General features: G+C 46.2%; 1 protein-coding gene and 1 long non-coding RNA gene across 3 annotated transcripts in view; both read left to right on the top strand.

Moving 5' to 3' along the window:
- The window catches only part of LOC311049721, a 468,691-nt gene that overhangs the window by 365,624 nt on the left and 79,350 nt on the right, over positions 1 to 23,717 (top strand). The gene's annotated exons all lie outside the window — the stretch shown is intronic.
- Positions 3,579 to 23,717, top strand: part of cbfa2t2 (CBFA2/RUNX1 partner transcriptional co-repressor 2) — a 51,940-nt gene continuing 31,801 nt past the window's right edge. Inside the window, exon 1 of one of the 2 annotated variants that reach the window (XM_084062788.1) lies at positions 3,579 to 3,818. In XM_084062788.1, the coding sequence (XP_083918914.1) occupies positions 3,791 to 3,818 (28 nt within the window). In that variant the 5' untranslated portion in view covers positions 3,579 to 3,790. Of the gene's footprint in view, positions 3,819 to 21,318; positions 21,827 to 23,717 lie in introns of those variants that run through there. The other variant, XM_084062789.1, reaches the window with a different exon arrangement.

Raw genomic sequence — 23,717 nt, forward strand, 5'->3', positions numbered from 1 at the left:
AGGTGAGGGACCGTCAGGGTATAAGATGTAACAGGGAAACAGAGATGATTCATTTCTTTGGTGGAAACAGTGAACTAAAAGTGACAAAATACTTGACAAATTAAAGCTAGATCAGTTATTGCTATAGCAGGCAATAGAGCAATAGATAGTCAGTGCGAACCAAACGGTATACGAGATACCAGAGTTAAAGGTTATGGCAATAGTTCTTTTATATATACTGGTATTTCTCTTTGGAATCTGAACTGTCCTTAAAAAAAGTGTGAACATACTGTTATGGAATAAGCTGCAGGCTAATGTTGCACTTTAGATTTGGGTTTATATGGTTTGATATTTGTTAGGGATTTTAGTTGGTTTTCAGTGTTGTGTAGTTCATGTGACGTGCCACGTGCTATGTAATGTATTGGTGCTGTCATTTATTGGACTATTTATTTTTATTTTGTGTTGCAGGACCACATTGGAAAGTGTTTCATTGCGCTTTTATGTGTATAGCCTGGGTGTAAGTTATATTGTGTTATATTGCTCATATTTTTTTGACCAAAATCAAATCAAATCAATACATACAGACAGACAGACAGACAGACAGACAGACAGACAGACAGACAGAGAGTTAATTTGCACATTGATAGGGGAAAGAGAGGTCATGCTGTGTGAACTCATTCCCTCTGCCACGGGAGAGAACATGTTGCTTTTCCTGAAGAGTGAAAAGTGTCACACAACTTTACAAGGTTATATGTTCAGTCAATCAGTCAGCCAGCTCAGCTGATTCAGTCCTGCTGGTGTGATTAAAGGGCTCTGACAAAAAAAAACGCTAAAAGGCGGCCACTGGGGGTGGCGGGGGGAGGGGCAGCAGGGGGTGGAATGGGGGGAGGTTGCGGCCAGCTGTCACACACAGGGAGACCATAATGGCCAGGCCTCATACCCACCACCACCACCACCACCGTCTGACTCTGAATCTCCTCTCTGACTTTAGCCTCCTGCTAACTGACAAGTCAGCTCTTTGTTGATGTGTCAGAGAGCTGGTTGAGCAGATGAGTTAGGTAGTGCTGCATCCGTCACACTCAAAGGTTTCCTTCAGCTTGAGTCTTTGTCCAGGGAAAGCCACTGAATATACCACAGCTTAGGGTGAGGCTGATTAATTAGTTCTGTTTGTCTAAATAAGGAGGCTTGTATTTACGAGGTGACATTATATAATCATTTGCTATGTACGCTGGGAAGTCTGCCTCTGATCAACAATCTGATACAATAATCTCTCATACAAAATGCCACTGTAATAATTTCAAAGTCTGACATATGCATAACAATGTGTTCATCCACCATATTTTCTACCTCCCCTGTATGTATGTACTGTATGTATGTAGCCTATGTACTATATATATGTATGTAGCCTATGTATATGTATGTATGTATGTATGTATGTATGTATGTATGTATGTATGTATGTATGTATGTATGTATGTATGTATGTATGTATGTATGTATGTATGTATGTATGTATGTATGTATGCGCAGACAGAGCTTTGTTCTTTGGGAGGGGGTCTTAATGACTAGTAACTGCAAGGGTGGTTAAGCCTTCATGACTCAACGCAAGGAATTTAACAAGAGAAAAAGGAAAAGGTTAGGATTGAAAGAAAAATAAATAAAGAAAACTTTACGAAAGTTAAAATTAAAGTCCAACTTAGTCATGCGTGAATGTGGCCATGCATGGTTGTGTGTGTGTGTGTGTGTGTGTGTGCGCACGCACGCATGTATGTGTATGTGCATGCGTGCGTGCATGCGTGTATACTATAGCGTGTGGTTCTACATTTCTCCATGTGCAATATCTCACACATCATCACCAAAAGTTAGATTACAGGCAAAACAGGACAGTTTAAAGCAAAGCGTTACACCCTCTTTAAGTGTAACATGAGCCCATTTCTCCTTTAACAGAATCAGCAGGCCAATCTGATGATGACGTGGCCCCCACACTGACACACTGCAGGTAGTGGCTCGCTGGCTCCTGCTCCTTTTAGTTCCCAAACAGTAGTCCCTCTGGTCCTGCTGATTGCCTTCTCCACACCAGAACAATTAGTGGCCCCTGGCCCCTTGCTCCACACTGTAGTGGCCTTTGGTCCCCACACAGAAGCTGCGACTGATGGCTCCTTGGTCTATACCAGGAGCAGTAGGTAATGGCCCCTGCCTGCCACGGTGGGCCTTAATTTGTTATTGTAGCATAGCAGCTGTGCAGCATGCTGCAGAGAGCAGGTGGCAGCCTGGCAGGAGTGGAGGATGGGGGGAGAGAGAGAGAGGGAGAGAGGAGAGAGGGGAGGGGTGCAGCAGTGTGTGGCATATGGGGGAGGAGGAGGGGATGTTGGTGATGGTGGAGGGGTATAGCTCCCTCAGTTCTCTCAGCCAGCAGCATCCAAATATTATGCTTGTAAAAGCGAACGACACGTGAGACATTGGATGCAGTCCAGGCCCACTCAGGCTGTATAGGTTTGTTGTGTCTGGGGCAGCTGTATGAGCCACAACGGCAACGCTCAACAGATGACACTACAGAAAATTCAATAGAATTTAATTAACTGTTATTTCATTCATTTTTTATTTTAATAGAGTGTGTAACATGTCCCACGTAGCCTACTGAGAAAATATTATTATTATTATTATCATTTTATGTAGCCTCCCTACAATCACAATTGGATTTTAAGCTAGCATATTAAGTAGGGCAGTGGTTCTCAAACTTGTTCATGTCAAGGACCCCAAAAATGATATGTGTTTGGCCACGGACCCCCATCTGAAAAGGTTTTGCCAGGGACCCCCAGAAGAAAAGATTTGTGTTAAAACATTCAAATCTTTTCGAAAAATAGCAGCTCGCAGGTCAGCACAGGGAGCTGTGAGCTTGTAGATCTGCATTTTTTAAATAGCCAATACATGGATAAGTGGTTAAAATGATTGTGATGCTACATTAACTACTTTTGCTGGGGACCCCAAGGACCCCTGGGGTCCTCCAGACACCACATTGAAAACATGAAGTAGGGCATTCAAAGTCAGATTGACAAAATCATCTCATAAATAAACTGCTCCTGTATGGAGGCTGCATGCCATGGTTGCCGTTGCACACGATCTATCATCATGGCCAACCAACGTCAATAAAAAGAAAATCGTGGATGGATTTTCAGATCGCCTGGGCCATTCAAAATCAAAGCAATGAATAGACCAACAAAACAACAAGTTGTTTTAATCGACTTTGCCCAGGGCACCTGGAAGTGTGTCTGTCTGGTGTATAAGGATTATGACAGCGCTCTATTGCGTCCTATTGTTATAGAAGACACGGTGCTCCCATTTCCCTGCTGTTTACATGGCAGCGTATTGGCTTTCTGATTAGAACCTGCTTTATACTCCGTAGTACGGCGGTGTGTCGCGCACCGAAAACGGCCGATCTACATGCTCGCAGCGCGTCGCGAATAGACACGCTGCGAGCTTGTAGATCGGCTATTTTCGGCAAATGAGAACCGCCCACTCGCGTCCCGTGTTGCACCATGTGTATGTGTGTGTGTATGTGAGCGACAGAGAGAGAGAGGGAGCGAGCGAGCGATGACTGGCCGAGGATACCTGATGTCCCCAATCTGACACCGTGATCACCATTCACCATCGTCCATCATCAATCGTAACCTTACATGTGAAATCGATTATAAACAGCTGTGGAGCAGAAGTTGGAGGAGAGTGACGTTGATCATCGAACTGAAGAACTTCGCCTGCATCGCATCGCCTCTCTGTGTCTGCAGAGAACAACATTCAGCTGGCAGACAGGAGCATGGTGGGCATGCCGAGCGCCTTTCATTGTGAGTAGGCTAACATTGTGCACTGTGTGCAGTAATAATAATTAACCTTTCAATAATCATGATTCATGTAGTAGACCTATCAATAATTAAACTGTCATGGTGTAACTTGGCCAGTGGGGACAAGCGTATTAGGCACAACAATACATTGCAAAGGATGTTGAATTAGCAGGTTAATAATAACAAATTACATTAGGCTATAAGGCTATTATACACAAAATATATTACATAATACCATTGTGGCTTCTTGTCTCAATGTCATTAAGTGCTTTGTTTCATTTTTTAACAAATTTCTGTCTCTGGACAAGCATTAGGCTGTATGCTAGCGGCAAGCAACTCTTAGATTCTATTTTTAATATCTGTTATCTACAGTTGCAATACCAACCCTTAACAGCCCATACATCCAAACAGAAAAGTCCTATCTGATTGTATTAAAAGACGTTAAAATCTCCAACATTGCAGCTGTACGGAAAGCTTGAATTATGCTCTTTCTATCTACTATCTGCAACATTTTTGTTTCATAAAACTCCACCATAGACATGTTATGACTTATGAGCTACTTTCTGTCAATAAATTCCATGCAGGTGAATTTTTTTCCCAAGTGCTGGAGTTTGGAAGCGCTCGTTTTCAATAACTCAACGTCCTGCTGCCTCCTGGTTTATGTGCAATTTCGGAACAGGTGGTACGCAGGACCGTTGAGTGATTTCCTATGACACCTGCACATAATTTATTGACAGAAAGTAGCTCATAACATGTCTACGTTGGATTTTTATTAAACAAAAACTTTGCAGATAGAAAGAAGATAATTCAAGCTTTCCCAATGTTGGCGAGTTAAAAGTCTTTTAATATAGAATCAGATAGGACTTTTTTGTTTGGATGTATGGGCTGTCAGGGGTTGGTATTGCAACTCTAGATTCCAGATATTAAAATAGTTTCTAAGAGTTGCTTGCAGCTAAGGCTATGCAATGTTTGCAGAGGCAGCCCCTTCATTATTAAACAAAAGGACATGGCACATATAAAAATAATAATACGTGCCATTAAGCTCATACGCCTCAAGTACCTTTGAATGTGTTATTCCGTCACACAGATCATGTCAAATCCTTTTAATAACCGAACAAAAAAAACTCCACCGCCACTTTGTCTGCTGAGATAGTACGGTCATTAGTGGTCCATTTAAGACGAGAGAATAAACTATACATAACACACATTCTATTGAGTGCATTATCCCTAATATAGCCCCTACTAGCCTGCTATTATGCGCCCATTTGACTGAATGGCAGCTCTTCAGGCTGTGTCTTTTCAGAAAAGGATTTGCAGCCCTTAATCCACTAGGCAAAGTTTTCTCTCTCTCTCTCTCTCCGCCATCTGGAGTTTACAGCTTTTCCAAGACAAAAAAAAACAACAACACCAGGCAGTCTGAAGCCAGGCTGGAGTGGGTCTGCCTGGTGCCAGTAGAGGCTTTTCCCCTTCTTCCTCCTCTCTCACTGCAGTCTGGGGCTGCTTTAGATCCAGGAGACAATACCGCAGTCATACCACGTAAGTGCGGTCAGCTAGGGACCAGGAGGAGACGGTGAGGGGCTTGTGTGTGTGAATTGAACCCCTCAGGGACACACATTCGTCTCCCCCACTGTGCCACAACGTCGCAGACATAACAAACGACCTCATGACAAAGACATGAGGGTAAAGGATGACAGCAATGATAATGGTGGCGATGATGATGATTGATGCTACAGTGGCCACTAGGGCGCAGCAGAGAGTTGCAGTGTCACTGCAATGTGATACAGTAAACATAATGGATGTGGAGTTTTTTTTATTATGACCTCCCACCACCCCTTGTTTTGGGGAAGTTAGGTTCTAACTATGAACAAGAGGAGCTAGTATGTGTGATGTTGTGGTTTTTATTGTGTTTCTCAAAACCGTGTTGAACTCATGTGACTTTATTTAGAAGGTAGAATTCTCTCTCTCTAGTCTGTGTGCGCACACTCAAGGCTTAATGTGTTAAAGACCATGTAGGCATAACATTGCTCTCTCTCACCAGTCACTTCCATCCCTTCTTGATTCAGTTATATCCACTCGAAAACATGTGGCCAATTTGGAACCCCCCCGACAATTTCCCCCCGTTTTCTTTCCCCTCGTCTTCGGGGTGGGTTACGGAGTCAGATTCCAATCCTCTGACATTAAAAAGGGAAATAAACGACAAAGGGGCCCTGCAGGTTTGCATTAGAGGCCTAATTGGTTTTGGCTCGAGTCGTCCCCGTCAGCGTTGCCAGATATGGGCCCTTCGTGTTTTGGCGTGTGGGAGAATTTGCCTGTACTGTGTGCTGTGCTTGTTCTGCGGCTGTGCTGGAGGCCCGAGCAGAGAGGTGTCTGCAGATCCTCAGTCACCCCCTTGCATCATCGCTAGTCTCTGTAGTCTCTGTGTGTGTGTGTGTGTGTGTGTGTGTGTGTGTGTGTGTGTGTGTGTGTGTGTGTGTGTGTGTGTGTGTGTGTGTGTGTGTGTGCATGTGCGCGTGCATGTGTGTGTGAGAGAGAGAGAGAGAGACAGAGACATAGATAGTCTGTAATCTGTCCTTGTGTTTGTTTTCAATCTGCGTCATTGAATGTATACTGTGTGTGTGTGTGTGTGTGTGTGTGTGTGTGTGTGTGACTGCGCGCGCATGCATGCGTGTATGGGGGCTTAATCGTTTCAAAATTCATACGCTGCTGTACATCAAACGCCTGGCTTGTGCGTGCGTGCATGCGTGTATGTGCTTGTGTGTGTGTGTGTGTGCGTGTGCTTGTGTATGTGTGTGTCAGAATGAGAACCCAGCCATCCTGCCTGTCTCTCTGTGTCTCTCTGCATGGGTCTCTTTTCCAACCAGCGGTACCACCTGTTAGTGTTTTACTGGGCCCCTGGGTGACGCCGGGCCGGGGAGCTCGTCCAGATTCGCTCATCATCCAGGCCCATCAGATTGGCTCCCTCTCTCTCCTCAAAAAGTCTGGCTCCCATTACCTATCACACACAGGACCCCATCTGAGCTGGATTCCCCCAGTACCAGAGTCGGGCTGAGTCAAAGCTGGTGTGCTGAGTTGAAACAGTTTGAGCTGAACCAAGGTTGACTCATCACTCATGGGGTGCTGACATATTATTCAGTGTATTGAACTGTTGGATCAGTGTTACATGTTTGAAGTGTGGTTCTGGTTCTAGTGGAGGAAAAGGCTTTTTCTTTTGTTTTAAAAAAGACTTCAATTCATGGCTGGGTTTGGTCCAATGGGGTCACTCTGTTGCCTAATGCTCTGCAATGTGAGGGAAAGAGAAAAACAACAACATATTTTATGTATGAAGAATGTTTGCTTGGCATAGTGACAGCCAGGCTTTGGTTGTTTGTGTCATATATCCCATGTTCCCAGGATTATGTGTTATTAAAAAAATGTGCATCGAAGATTCCAACGAACCAAATATTATAAATCAGCGTTAGCCATCCCAACGAGAGGAAACAAATATAATCCATCTCTGCAAACCCATGCGAAGTACGCTCATGTCTCGAATCCCAAACCACACCAAATGCTAGCATAAAGACCCATTAATCTCCGCACACATACAAACACAGAAACAAAAACCGTCATCAATCTCCGCAGACACATAGGGTCTGTCATGTTGCATGTTTTCACGAGGTCTGCGAGCCATCCGTCCGACTGCCTGTTTCCAATTGCCGCTCCGCTGCCCGACCTATTACCGTGTGGCAACCTGAAGCAGCAAGGCTTTCAAAAGAAAGACACAGAAGAGTGAAAGAACAGTAAAAGAAAAAAAAGGGGGGGAGAGAGAGAGAGAGAGACAGAGAGAAGGAGAAGGGGATTAGCTGTCAGGGAGAATGTGAGGCTAATTGAAGCCAGGTTCGCACAGCTGTTTCTTGTTGCTGCACAGGCACTGTGTGGAGCGGGTGGGAGGATAGAATCCAGATGTGGTCCTATGTGTTGAGGATTGCCCGCCAATAACAATCCTCAGGAATGCCAGCCGTACAGGAGACGAGGACTATTAGAGCGTCCTGCCGCTTGCCTCCTCCATGTCAAAACATTGCTTCCCCGGCCCCTGGAAGTTAAGGGCCCCGTTCGTTGCTTTTCCACCATTGATTGCCGGTGTCAGTCTCGCGCCAGGCTCCCGAGTAGCTGTTAACACTGTCATTTTGTTAGACTGCGGATCGGCGGCATAAAGCTCTGTATTCAGGTATCACTTGCCGGCGTAAACATCGCCCTGACACATTTGACCGTGTCGGGGCGATGCTTGCAGGTTTTTGAGGACCGTTTAGCATATCCATCGCACATCTTTTTGAAACTTTGAAGCAAAGTGGATTAAGGCTTTTTTGTGCGTGTGTGTGGGGGCGCTCGCCTGTTAAATGTGTTTCATTGGAAGCCTCACTGAAAAAGCATGTATCTTTTATTAGGCCGGCGGGATGCAGGTCCCACGATTGTGCACTGGCTGGGCGTTTATGCGGTCTTCCACTTTAAATGGCGGGGACATTGACTGAGAACAAAAAGGCCAGTCGCTCCGGAGTGAATCGAGGCAGTCGGAGAAAAGCCCCTGAAAGGAACTCATCACCACATTATGCTTTTTTAATGCCCCCTGTCCCCCCCCCAGTTCCCAATCCTTATTGCCCTGACCCCCACAACCACCCACCCACACATCGTTTCCCTCGAGTTAGCATTGGTTCCACCCATTCTCCACGCCTTCCAAGGATAATCCAGCTCCTTCGCTCTCACCCACCGTTTTCTTTCCTCTCTCTCTGTCTCCATCCCTCTGTCTGTCCCGGTTTTTATTCTTTCTTCCTCTTCTCTCTCTCTCTCTCTCTTTCTCTCTCTCCCTCTCCCCTCTTCTCTGCTTCCCCGCTCGCCCTCTCTTCCTCCCTTCATCTCCCCCTGTGTCGCGTCCATCTGTCTCGGCCAGCAGAGAGTCCAGCTGTGGCTGGTCTGTCATCACCCAGAGGAAAGCTGACATCTATCCCTGTATGAGTTCTCATTGAAAGGCCCCGAAGAACCTCTATGTGGGAAGTCTCTCCACACAGTACGTGGGTCGGAAAAGCTATTATACCTCTGTTAGGCCCGTGAGCTTTGTTTTTATGAAATACTGCTCACTTTCACTATGTCTTATCCAAGAAAGAAAAAAAAGGATTGACCAAAGTGAAGCTGTCCTCCACCTCTTCAGCTGTGCTTTGGTAGTAACGTGGCTTTATTGCGGGGAAGCTTGTCTAGACACAGCAAAATCCCTTACGGGTCCATTTTTACCCGAATTTTATTTGAAATGTAACACATGGGATGTTGCTGTCCAGAGATTACAGCGTATCTGTTGGGTGAACACGGGTAAAGTGGTGAATATATTTGCCAGTATCGACTTCACCAGTAATCCCATCGGTCTATGCCAGAAAAACACACGTAACCAGTGTTGCCAGATTCTGTGAGAGAAACAAGCAACCAGGAAATCTAGGAAAACCAGCCCAAAAGAAGCGACTATGTGCCACATGAGCACTTTAACATATACATCAGCTATTTGAAAATAGCAGATCTACAAGCTCACAACGCGTCGCGATGCGACGCGTTGTGAGCTTGTAGATCGGCTACTTTCAAATAAAATCTTGCCGGGGAAATTATAATAAGCAGATCTGGCAACCCTGCATGTAACGCCTGTTGCGTCGAGTATGAAGCTGAAACAAGATCGTGGGCCAAAACTCTGGCCCCGATCTCTGCTTCACAGCAGGTCGGCATGATGATGATGGAGAGCCTTGGCCTATAGTCTTCTTTCTCAATAAAGCACACATGCACATAGGGTTGCGTCCACACACACACACATGGACATGGACAAACGGTGATGGAGGATCTCATTCCAGTATCACTCCAGTGTTCCCGTTCCCACATGTCTTCTTGTGTGAGTTTTATGACTCTCGTCAAGTTCACCTCATCTGTCCCCCTACTCTGGTTCCTCTCCTGCTGGGACTGTTGCTGTCAGAGAGAGCAGGCCCCTCTTTTTTTTGAAAATCACTTAGACACGCACACACAAAGCACCAATATACACACACACACACGCACACACACACACACACACTCACACACACTGTGTCAGGCAGAAACCTTGTACCTCGATATTTTAACTAAAGTGTTTTAGTAAATGAATGAATCATACTACAGTGTCACACAAACGTAGCGAAAATAGCTAATCTACAAGTTCCCAAAGCCTTGAGTTGCAAGTAACGTGCTGTGATCTTCTAGATCTGCTTTAAATTGATTGAAGTGTCTGGAGTTTTTATATATACTGACCCAATGAAGTATTGCTAGTATTAACAAGAGCTTGTGACTAAAATGTATAACTACATTGGATCAATTGGAACACAGGTTCTTTTTTTCCCCATTTCCTGAACAGTTAGATGTTGGACATACAAGTTTTTCAGTCGACAGCAACAATATGCAACCACTGGCACACATGCATGTATTGTACACACACAGAAATGTGTCCATGTAAACACGGACATAATAGACATGCAACGCTCCGCTCCCACATACACACAAACACGTGTCATGTACACACACACACACACACACACACACACACACACACACACACACACACACACACACACACACACACACACACACACACACACACACACACACACACACACACACACACACACACACACACAAATATGTGGCCTGTGTGAGGTTCCCTGCAAAGTTGTTTATGTGCCTTGTCCTCAACTGGCGTCTCTGTTTGCTGTCTCTGCCTGTTTGTCCTCAGCAGGGGACTGCACCACAGTGACACGTCCCCAGCATGCCCACCATAAGCCCTGCCATTATGGCAGGTGCAGCCGCAATCTATTCTTAACATTTATCTGATGCTCTTTACCCATAGCAACTTCCAGAGAGCACATATGCACATTCATTAAGGCAAGACTTATAGTACACACACACACACACACACACACACACACACACACACACACACACACACACACACACACACACACACACACACACACACACACACACACACACACACACACACACACACACACACACACACACACACACTACCATATTATTTAAACACATCCCACACACACAGGCACGACACCATTTTATTATAATTGTACATATATTTAGAGAGAGCATGAACATTACTGAGACTACACAGCAAGATCTGAGTGTTACTTTAACTCTTTCTGACTCTTTCTGTTACGTCTTTGCCACTTCTGTGCCACCCTGCTGTGGGTTTGATATTTTGGTTGATATCTAGCTCTTTGTGGCAGTGCTGCAGCAGCACTAGTGGTTTAGTAATAGATTTGCTGGGCTTTATTTTGAAACCGAACAACAAAGAAAAAACAGACCAGAATAGCAAAGCTGTTTGACAACCCCCACCTGCTCCTACACACACACACACACACACACACACACACACACACACACACACACACACACACACACACACACACACACACACACACACACACACACACACACACACACACACACGTGTGTATGCAGGAATAGGGATTTGTGTTGCTTCACTGACAGGTCCAAACATGCTTCTGGCTAAACATTGGGAAATGCCAACATATGCCTTTTTGTGTGTGTGTGCGTTGTGCATGCATGCATGCGCGTGCGAGGCAGCAGAGACAGTCCTTATCTTCCCTCTGCTTTAATTGAGCCCTTAAAAAATCCCCCAGTCCCTTACACGACACACACACACACACACACACGCACGCACGCACGCACGCTGAAGCCCGCAGGCTTCTATCTGCGCACAGCCAGGTGTTCTGAGCACCTCCGCCAGATGAACCACCTGCAGAACACAGGTGTGGCTGTCGCCAGGCAAGAGAACAACACAGCTGCTCCTACAGCCCGAGGGAGGGAGGGAGAGAGATATAGAGAGGGAGAGAGAGAGAGAGAGAGAGAACTAACTGCTGGTGGGAAGAAGCTACACAGGCACACACACACACACCAGCCCAAAAGAAAGAAGGAAAACAGACAGAAAGATAATAAAGGACACAGCCATACGCCCTCATGAGAAACCTGTGTGTGTGGTGGTGGTGCTTTATGTCAACGAGTGCCTGTGACTTTCCCTTTCTGAGCCCGGTGGTGGTGAGGTGTGTTGTTCCATCCAAGCAGCTCTTGGAACGGTGTCTGGTTGTTATGACTCCAACACGGTGGATACACACAAGGCGTTTGTATGAAAAATGGCTCTTATGGCGTCATATTTTTTGCCGTCGTTTTCCCTTCGGTAACACTTTTCTGTCTCTCTCTCAGCAGCAGTCTTTCCTCCACACGGCTGACTTTGTTTATTTTACTGGATTCCAATTCCAAGGAATTTTCTGGGGCTCAATATTTGACCGAGCTGTAGTTAATTAGTTAGCAGGTTGAGTTTGAGAATTTTCACCAAACACACATTTTGAATATGTTCTAAAATCAAGATTATTTGTTTTTAACTTTTGAATTAAATTAACATGTAACACTCAACATGTAATGAGTGTTGGCGTGATTGATATTATTTTTACACCAAAAGGTTCTAGTCTTTATAAATCCATATACCGGTACGTGCACACACATACCTAAGAATTACATACTCACTCAGTGAGTGAATGTCAGGTTAGATTATTGTCGGTGATTTATTGGCCGCCTGTGAACAATATACAGTTACAATACTCTTACCATTCGGGCCAAAGTTAACTTGACTGTTGTTTAGACAAGGAAGTAAACTGATAATGCGTAGATGTACTGTTCCTGATGTATCGTGCAGAGCTTTGTTGTACCTATGTGTGTGGGCTTGCACACATGCTGCTGCATAATAAAACAGAGCATGCATGCGTGCTCACACGTGCTCATGCACACACACACACACACACACACACACACCATCTCTCCCGCATGTCTTTTTTCCTCCCAAACAAGGAGTTGTTTATGAGAGCTATTCATGTTTATGTGCTGACAATTTGGTATGGTTGGCAGCAACCGGCTCCCCGTACAGAACTTGTTCTGGATCCTCATATCATTTTCCAATTAGCCAAATTGCTCCAAACGAAGAGATTTAACGTCGAGTGCCCTTAGATGGATACGTCTGACCAGAGAGTATCTGGTTCATGGGTTAAAGCAGAAAGAGTGGAGAAACAGGAGAGGGTGGTTATTGAATATCGTTTAAGGGGAGTTATTAGAGAAAAGGCTTTGGCGTCTGCCTGTGCACTTGGCCTGCCTCTGTGGAAACTTCGGGACGATGTTGCCAAGTGAGCGTGTGACCCGCCGCTCATAAATTTTAAGCACACATACACCCTCCCCCCCCCCCCCCCACCTCTCTCTCTCTCTCTCTCTCTCTCTGTTCTCTCTCTCTCTCTCTCTCTCTCTCTCTCTCTCTCTCTGTCTCTCTCTCTCTCTCTCTCTCACTCACCCAAACCAACACACACTTTCTCACTCTCTCACTCTCTTGTCCCTTGTTTCTCCTGCTTCATGCGCTGCCTCTCGCACTCCTTTAACCACTTAAGACCTCGCCGTACAACAAGTAGCAAAGGTAGCTGATCTACAAGCTCAGCGTGTCACATTGCCACATGTTTTAAAGGTTGTAGATCTGCTATTTCTACTATTCATTTTTTTTATTTATTTTTATTGTTTGCCCAAAATAGAGATGCCAGGTTTAAAGTGCTTAAACTGTACCACAGCAAACATATCTGTGTCGCTCACACACACACACACACACACATGCACACATTCCTACAAACTCATACTTACCTGTCTGTCTGTCTGTCTGTCTGTCTCAGACACGCGCACACACGGACACGTGCGTACACGTTGCGCTTGAAGAGCAGGCACACACACACACACACACACACACGCACACGTACACGCACACACAGACACACACTCTCTAGGAGCAGTCGCGTCTCTCTCCCCTCTGTGCGAGGAGTGTAATAGGAGATCTGAGGGTTTTCCATGGGTGAGTAGGCGGGTCAGGCCTTACTTAAACTAATGGCTCCCAGCAGTGTTGAATAGCCAGACACAGTGGAGCCGGAGTCTGAGGTTTTGGAATGCCACTGCCGGCTCAATGCCTGCCTTTCATCGGCACGGACTGAGAGAAGAAGGGAGGGAAACACAGCACACAGAGAGAGAGAGAGAGAGAGAGAGAGAGAGGGGGAGAGAATGAAGAGAAGGAGGGGAGAGAGGGATAGGGTTGGAAAAGACGTGGGGCCCATTTGTTATGGGTGATACGAAGATTCCTGAAAAGGAGGGAAGAAGGTGGGAGTGTGTGTGTGGGGGGGGGGGGGGGGGCTGTGGGGGGGACGAGAAGGGTTGGTGGGATGTCGGGAGGGGTAGAGAGGACCAGTCAATGGGTGTTTTGTGTTGGACCGCGGGGGGGGAAGCCCCCCCTCCCCCTTCACACACACACACATAGACCCCCAGCCAGCCCCCCATTTGTATTTAATGTGTCGGAGATGAGCTGCAAACGAGCCCATTCCGAAGTGAATCGATGAGCGAGCTCTGAATTGAGTCGCAGCCTGAAGAGACTGAAGCTGGACGTAATACGAGGGACGAGAGGGTGGGTGGTGGTGGGGAAGGGCTCCCCGAGCCCCCCCACCCTCCCGCGATAACATTGTTTCCCCATTCTCTGACACGTTGGCATGAAATTAAACAAGAAATAAAAGAGCAGCATCGCAAGGGTTTGAATTTCCCGGCGTTGTATAGAGAAATGCCTCTTTTCATATGGTTTGCTGTTACCGCTAACTGGGCCCATGCGGAAGATCGAGAGAGAGAGAGAGAAATCAGCCGTCGCTCGAGCGCTTGATCGCTGCCAAGAAGCGTCTTATTTGATCTCCTCGCTGTATATATTTTACTGTAAACGGTCCTCCAGACGTCGTTTGGGAAAACAACACGTCGCGTCCCCCCATCAGATAAATGCACCGTAGCAGATGTAATGGAAAAGATGGCACGCCGAGATCAGACAGGGAAATGTGCGGCTGCATCAGATTAGCTCACGTCAGTCTGAACTGAGATGAGGAGTAAGGAGGGAGGGCGAGGGGGAAGAGACAGGGAATGGAACGGGCCCATGCTGGGAAGAAGATGGTAGGAAAAGGCTTTATTTATATACTGTACTTCGTCCGACGATGCCGTCGTGCAGCCAAAAATAGCCGATCTACAAGCTAGATAGATAGACGGATAGATGGACCTTTGAATTGATCCCGGCGGGTGGAGGCGCCGGCGCCAATGGCCGAGTGGTTGCGGTGTGTACCACTTAAAGGCTCTGATGCAGCCTGATAGCGAGTCCCGGGTTTGATTCCCGTGCTTTGCTGTGTGACACTCCCTGACTCTCTCCCCTGTTTCCTGTCAATCTCCACTGTACTATCGAAATAACGGCAGGGTTACATGGGGTCCCTTGCGAAATGAGGAACAGATTAATTTCACTATTATTTCACCAGCTATAAGTTAGCCCAGTCAAGAATGTATAAGAATGACTATTCAGATCATAGGTTTCACTCTGGCTACCGTTATGTTAAGGTGAGATGAGGAATAGGACCCAAATGCAGACGAACCGTGGAACTCAAAAGTTTATTAAACAAACAAAAGACTAGCCCAACTTCAGGGCAGGCAAAAACTAGACACGGGCAGGAGAACAGGGCTAAACAGATTGAAGGCCTAAGGCCACACAGACTAACAGTAACATTGAATGACGAAACTAACCAAGAACTAGACACACAGGGGAGTATATATAGACACAGGGATAACAGGACACAGGTGAACGCAACTGACAATCAACTCTGGGATAGGCTGGGAGACTAAGAGGACAAAGGTGGAAACACAGACAATCACAAGACTGGTAAGACAAGGCAGGTACAGAACTACAGAGGCAGACAGGAAGGCACAGAACATACTACAAAATAAGATACAGGCAAAAGGCAGCAACAGAAATACAATAGGAACGATACAGACCTAATAAGTCCTTATAAGGGCAAAATAAGGTCAAAATACAGTCAAAGTCCAAGGCCCGAGGAGCGGACCGTGACACGTTATCCCCTCACCTACAGCATAGAGTTGTAGAATTCTGTTTTAAATCTAATCTAACAACAAAAGTATTTTCTTATGGGGTCTTACTGTATGGCATTACATCTTTTCAAATGGGGGTCTGTGGGCTAACACACATCAATTTGGGGCTCCTTGACCTGAAAATGCTTGAGAGCCGCTGCATTAGAGGCAAGAGGAGGGTTGTGGGAAACAATGGAGACAAATTGAGTAAGTTATCTTAAGACACCATTTTATAGGGATCAGGCCAGCCAGGTGCGTGACTCTATTGCAGTGATTCCTAGTAGGGAACTCCTGGACAGAGTGGTGAAGGTTCATGGGAGACAAGCCAGACTTCTGGAGCTGTTCTGGCATCCTCCGAACGCTCCGTGTGACGACAGACAAGGACGGGGTCGCCAACTGAACACACAGGAAAGGCGTGCACGTATGCGCACACATGCAAGCGCGCAGCCACACGCAAACATGGCCACACACACACACACACACAGTGTATGCTGGCAAATAAAAACACACAGGAGCCTACTTAACACTGTAGAGAAACGTTTGACTGGGAAGTTGTTGCTGAGAGAAGACACTGAGCAGCACAGTGTGTGTTTGTTTACTAAACTCCCTCAGTCATCATTAATATGCAGTAGCTTTTCTCAAAATTCAACTCAATTCAATTCGATGGAGCTTCATTGGCATGGGAAACACTATGTTGACATGATTGCTCAAAATTAAATATATTCCATTATAGATAAGCCTACTGGAGTAGGGAAATGTGTAAAAAGAGCTGTGTTACATTTATCTCTGTCTGTCTGTCTGTCTGTCTGTCTGTCTGTCTGTCTGTCTGTCTGTCTCTCTCATTCTCTCTTCCCATCTCTAACTGCCTTATGCAAATCTATGTAAATTAATTCCTTGGTGGAATAATTCAGGTGAGGATATGTAACATTTCACAATGGAACTCATTCATTGTTATGACTCATTTATTTGTATTTATTTTTTGTGGCGAAAATCTGTTATTTTTAACGAGTGACGTTTTTATTATTATTATTATAAATGGGCCTGTAGGTGAAAAAAAAACCCTGTCTGGGCTGAGAGAGCGCTAATGGCTGCTAATCTGTTTGCAGCCACTAAAAACACAACGCCCGTCATGTGTTAGATGTGTCACCTCACAAAAATGACTGACTGCGGGCTCCTGTTGCCTCTCCCACCTGCCTTTTTTAACAGCCAACAGTGTTGTTAAGCCACCCAGAGGTAATTAGCCTTTTTGTAAATGAGTTGGCCCTCATTTGCCTTGGTAGATGGCCGTCTCTTGTTCCCCTCCACAGGCAGATCTACTGGATAACATTCATGCCCCACACACAGGCGGCATGGACACCCATTGTCATGATAATTTCACCTTAGAACACTCACACAAACAACCACGGCACTCTCAATCTCTGCAACACAAGTTTTTATAGGCCGTGTGTGTGTGTGTGTGTGTGTGTGTGTGTGTGTGTGTGTGTGTGTGTGTGTGTGTGTGTGTGTGTGTGTGTGTGTGTGTGTGTGTGTGTGTGTGTGTGTGTGTGTGTGTGTGTGTGTGTGTAGTGTGTAGTGTGTGAAAGGTTGTGGGAAACGTAACTAGTTTTTTTTTGTTCATTAAAGGGACAAGTGAATACTTAATTAAAGGAACAGGCCTGGGCATGCCCCTGGGGTTCACCAGGAGCTCACTTACGAACAGGCGCACACGCGTCATTTTGTGCACGAGACAGCTTAGCCCGGAAGTGTTTTAAACAGTCAAGTTTCCGCGAAAAAGCAATGTTTTGTAAATACTGAGGACACAGACTGGTTCGCTGTTGCATAGGTTGGGGGTGAAGACGATGCATAGCGATGGCTGCTGAAGTTTTGAGCAGACCACTGGCCCAGGATACCGTGTGCTTCTAAATACAATGGGTGATTTCTCGCTGGGCCTTCATCTCACATGTACTGTGTATATGGTACAAGCATATATACACATGCAAAAATACATCCAAGATATAGAGAAGTGAGGTAATGATTTTAGTATCACCCCCTCCCCCCCCTCCCCCCTCCCCCCAGACACTACGTCTCCACATCCCCGGTCCCCTCCTCCTCCTCCTTCTCTTCATCTCCTCATCTTCTAAAAAAAAAAAAAAATGTTTATTTATTCTAAAAGTGGATGTTAGATGAGGGAGCGTGTGAACAGAACCAGATGCTATATTATCCCTTCCTCATCCACCCCACTCTCTCTCCCCTCTTTCTCTCTCTCTCTCTCTCTCTCTCAATCTCTCTCTCTCTCTCTCATGCACACTCTTGACTTGTATATAGTGTACACACACACACACACACACACACACACACACACAATGGCTAACAGCTGTGTGGAGAATGGACACCCGAAAATGATTCCGTCGAGCATACATGCAACATGTTGACTTTCCATTATTAAGACCCCCGTTCCCAGTATGGGACCAATTACGGGCAGACAGGGCCCTGGATTCCACATGTGTTTTCGGTGAGGCTTATGAAAATGGATGGTGGTTGTTTTGGTGCTGTCATGAGAGTGATGTTTCCTCTTTAGACGGGAAGTCTCTCCGTGCTTCAGTTTTTGCGGTTACGATGGTGTTTACAATCAGCGCAGTTTGAAGAGTCCCGCTCCGAAATGAGATGCCATCCGCTTGAATAAAAACTGACAGACGCTCTCAAAAATGATTGAGAGCGTAAAAACAAAAGGAGGAGGTAACTCAACTCATTGTGAGCGCTCGTACAGACCAGATGCTGCACTCAGACATTGAATGATGAATATAAAACAAAACATCATTACATGAAACAAACGCATATCATTTTAGACGTGAACTCTGACATTGACGCAGTTTTATACTTTGTCAATGGCGCCGAAAATAGCCGCCCTACAAGCTCACAATGCGACACGTTGTGAGCTTGTGAATCGGCTATTTTCAAAAACATTTGGAGCATGAATTTTCGCCCGTAATGACATGCGCAAGATAGGGACGCTAGGGTTAGTGTGGCTAGAGTTCTGTTGTCATGCTGTCTTCAGTGTTGCAAAGTCAGCTTATTATACGCGACTTTGGGCTTGTTTTTCTGTAAAACTGCTTGTAAATATTGGTAGTTGCGGGTTGCGTTTTTGGGGCCTATTTCTTTGCTTATTTGGGCTAAAATGGTTAAACTGAAGCAAGATAAAAGAACATCTTGAAATAAATGTTACAAATCTGGAATGTACACCAAAAATCTTGTGCAGGGGTCACTGGCATAACATATTTTCAGATGGTGGTCCGTGGCCAAATACATATTCATTTGGGAGTCCTTAAAATGGAAATGTTTGAGTACCACTGCTCTAAAACAACATTAGACAATAAAGTCTGACTGACCAGCCCTATAGTCGCTTATTTTGGGACCTGCTTGTGTCTCTCTGACTGTCTGCTTGTCAGTGTTAATTTCTGGAATGGGGTAATGGTCACACAAGTGTGCCACGCCTGGCCCTTCGTTCCAACCTGGCTTTTTTTTTTTTTAATGTTGGCTGGCTAGCTGCTATAAGCCACTTGACCAACAGTAGTGTGAGCTCTAAGCCTGCAACATCCTGTTTTGCGCTACCGTAGCATCTGTGGATCATATAGCTACAGTGGCTCCAACTGAGCCTCCTGTTTCTCTCTCTCTCTCTGTGTCTCTCTCTCTCTCTCTCTCTCTCTCTCTCTCTCTCTCTGCCACAGCCACCTGGCCTCTGCCTCGGTGCCTGCTGGCTGACCAGATGCACCCTGAATAGAGCCAGGGCCAAAAGGAGAGAGGCGGGGAGATAGAGGTTGTCAGGGGTGATTACTGGTTTGATTGTGATTACCGGGGAAAATATCATTAACCACAATGAATATCTCTCTTCAATTGCTCAGGGGGGTCGGTTGTTTTCGCATCACACACCCCGAAATCACTCTACGTTTGAATATAAAGCGGCTAACGTTGTGTGGTGTTTACAATTAATTTGAGATGTTTGCGAGGTTTGTGTGTGCGGAGCGCGATTGACTCCCGAATTAATCTGTTCCCCCGTGTGAGTGTTTATTTGTTTGCGTGCCAGGGTGCGACGTCCCTCCTCTAATGAACTGTTTGTGTTGATCTCCGGAAACAGATAGATTTGTTTGTTTTTGTTTGCGCTCCCAAAGCGACCGTGTGAGCACATTGAGAGCGTCGGTAGCGCTTTGTGGATTGTCAGTCATGTAATAAATACAAAAAACGTAATGAGTTTAGCGCATGTCGTCTGCATTCACCATGTAAACCTGTGGAAGCAAGGACAGACAGCCAGAAGTGAGGATTAGCCCGCAATCTGTCTCTGCTCTCATGTAGCAAAATCCTGAGTTTCAATTTAACCAATTAAACCCAGTATACTTTGTTGACCGGGGTCGCCCAGGGGTCTAAACTTGGTTGTTACCCTCCTTTTTTCCCTCTGCACCAAATCTTTTCACCAAAAACAGCCGATCTACAAGCTCACAGCGCATCACAACATACGGTGTTTTAGGTCTGCTATAAGTATTGGTCTATTATGACATTCATGGTTAAGTCTGTAAAAAATGTTACTGTACATTAACTTTGATAGATTCAGTCGTTATGTACCAGTATCGTAACCTCCATTGCCTGTGCAGTACCTCTCTCTGTGTGTGTGTGTGTGTGTGTGTGTGTGTGTGTGTGTGTGTGTGTGTGTGTGTGTGTGTGTGTGTGTGTGTGTGTGTGTGTGTGTGTGTGTGTGTGTGTGTGTGTGTGTGTGTGTGTGTGTGTGTGTGTGTGTGTGTGCACGCGTAGTGAGGCATAAATCAGCCAGTGATTTAAGTTTAACTCAGTGAGGACGAGAGAGAAGAGCAACTCATTCACTGCTTGCTGTTCAAGTGTCCCCCGATGGATTCCCTCCCTGGCTGCAGCGCCGGAGACGACTGCATTAAGGAGAGGAGACAAAAGAGAGAGAGAGGGAGAGCCTTTAATGAAAAGACCTGAAAGGAGAGAGAGAGGGGGAGGTGGTGGGGGGTGTATAAAACACTCTAAAGAAAGATGCCAATCTCCACTTGAAGGGGGTGGGGTGGGGGAGGTGTGAGGAGGGGGAGGGGTAGAAGCAACCCCCCCCCCCCCCCCCCCCCCCACACACACACACACACACACACACACACACTCAAACATCCAATCTCTCTCTCCCTCTCTCTCTCTCTTGGCACGGCCTCTTGTTTAGCCTTTAGGTGCCAAAGCAATTAGTTATGTTAATTGCAGGGTCCATTGCCGGTGAATGCAGCTCCAGTGGAGGCGGTCAGCAGCCGGTGATTGGCCGGGGTCCACACGGGGGAGGCGAGGGCGTGGCCTAGGGTTGTGACATCACCAGAGCAGCTGGCTCCTGGATACAGAGCCTGGTGTGTGGGAAAATAGGGGAGGAGCTTACAGCACAGGGAGGGAGGGAGAGAGAGAGAAAGAAACATACTCTCTCTATCATCACAGCTCGGGAGAGCAAGCTAGAGAGAGGACACAGATTGAGTGACAGAGAGAGAGAGAGAGAGAGACAGAGAGAGATACCGCGAGAAGGAGACAGAGGACATCGATTGAGAGAGAGAGAGGAAGCGCATAGTTGAAAGGCAGGAAGAGAAAGTGTATCTTCACGGGAGTGACAGAGAGATCTATTAAGAACAGGCGGGAGAGAAAGAGACTGTGTGTGTGTGTGTGTGTGTGTGTGTGTGTGTGTGTGTGTGTGTGTGAGTGTGTGAGTGTGTGTTGTGCTCTGCAGCGTTTGCGCTGGGCTCCTTGGATATCAATCTCCATCTGGGAGCCATCTGTGTCTCTGGCTCCGGCCTCCACCACACTGGAGCTCACATATGTGGGAACGCAAACACATGGCTGACATATGAAGGTGTGGACTCACAGAGAGAGAGAGAGAGAGAGAGAAGAAAAGAGAATATAAGAAAGCAAAGCTTCAACACCGCAGCTGACTTTATAAGGATCAACAACGAGTGGACTCTACTAGAGTGGAGGTAGGAGGGAAAGTCATATTTGGGTGTGTGTGTGTGTGTGTGTGTGTGTGTGTGTGTGTGTGTGTGTGTGTGTGTGTGTGTGTGATATAGATCAACAGAGTTGTTACTGGTTTACAAGTGATTTTATGTGCCGCATTTATGAGAGTATGAGTGTGTTTGCTCGTGCACAGGCATATTTGAGTGGGTCTGTTTTTTTTTTCCTTCTCCTTCTTAATTCCCTGAGCTGGGCTCTATATACTGTACAGATGGCGCCTCATCCTTTCCTCTTTATCTCCTCATCTCTCCATCCCTTCATCCCTGCCTGCTGAGGCAGAGATGGAACGAGGGATGCACTCATCTAGCTCGCTGCCGAATACAGCCACACAGTGAACAGTCTGCCGCGGCCATATGGCCACAGTTTCTGATTCCTTTAGACTGAGAAAACCTTCTCTGTAGAGACTAGAGAGATTGCCTTGCCTTGGTGTCTAATATTTTGCTGAACTTCACAGAAGTGTGCTGCCATTCCCCTGGATGTTCCCCCTGATAAGTTGTTTCTGTAGGGAAAGTGGGGGGGAGGGAAAGTTGAAAACGTTTCCCTCTCTTCACTGATTTTCTTGCCAATACCACTCTCAGCTGTCACTTTGTTGGACAGGAATCAGTTATTCCACGTGGCAGGCAGAGCAGAAGCGGCTAGGTGAAGCAGGCAGATGCGAGCATCTGTCGTACAGTAACGTAGTGGACATATGGGGAGCTGGGGAGGGAATACTGCTGCGTCTGTATTTCATGACGTGTCCAACGTATTGCACAACATGCAGAGAGAGGGAATCTGATACACGGCAAATGGGTTTTTGTGCATGGACGTTACTGTTGTACCTCAAGTCAATGGAGCATTTTACTTCTACTATAATATAAAGTATATATACTGAATACATAAAAAGTGCACTCTCCTTTGCATCTAAAGGTACAACATTGAAACCTTTCTTTCGACAAGTGTTTTGTCTGCCACTGAAACTGATGCTAAAACACATGCGTGTTTGTGCACGTGCACGCATGTGTCCGTGTGCATGTGTGTGTGTGTGTGTGTGTGTGTGTGTGTGTGTGTGTGTGTGTGCCCGTGTGTGTGTGTGTGTGTGTGTGTGTGTGTGTGTGTGTGTGTGCTGATAAATAGAGAGAAAAAAGGTCTAAGATAAACAGAGAGACGGTGTGACAACAACATTGAAGAGAGAGTGTTTGGTTGGGGTGAGGGCCGGGGTCCGAGAGGGAGGATGGGAGATAGAGAGAAGAGGATGAAGTGAGAGAGAGAGAGAGACAGACAGACAGACACCCAGAAGGCGAAAGGGAAGCAGAAGGTAAGAAAAACAACAACAGAAAGAAAGAAAGAAAGAAAGAGAGAGAGCGAGCGAGAGAGAGAGAGGGACCTGGCTAGTGTCAGGGCCAGCCAGGCTGCTCCATCTGGGAGATAGGAGTGACAGGCTGTCAACTGCACAGCCTCAAACCAGAGACCCCTGCCTGGTCCGCTGGACACTGTCACACGCCTGACAGCAGGAGCTGTCCCGTGTGTGTGTGTGTGTGTGTGTGTGTGTGTGTGTGTGTGTGTGTGTGTGTGTGTGTGTGTGTGTGTGTGTGTGTGTGTGTGTGTGTGTGTGTGTGTGTGTGTGTGTGTGTGTGTGTGTGTGTGTGTGTGTGAGTGTGAGAGAAAGAGAGAGTGAGGGAGCGAGGGAGAGCATGAGTCAGGGAAGTCATTATTTAATTTCTTCTCCAAGGTTTCCGGGTTTAAAAAAAAAATAGATGGTCAATCCTCTGTTCATCTTAAAGGAAAGATTTAATCACTATGCAATTGCTGACCAAATTCTTGATGAGTGTGTGTGTGTGTGTGTGTGTGTGTGTGTGTGTGTGTGTGTGTGTGTGTGTG

The sequence above is a fragment of the Gymnoscopelus microlampas genome (genome assembly GCF_963454915.1).
Source record: "Gymnoscopelus microlampas genome assembly, chromosome: 7".
NCBI lineage: Eukaryota > Metazoa > Chordata > Actinopteri > Myctophiformes > Myctophidae > Gymnoscopelus > Gymnoscopelus microlampas.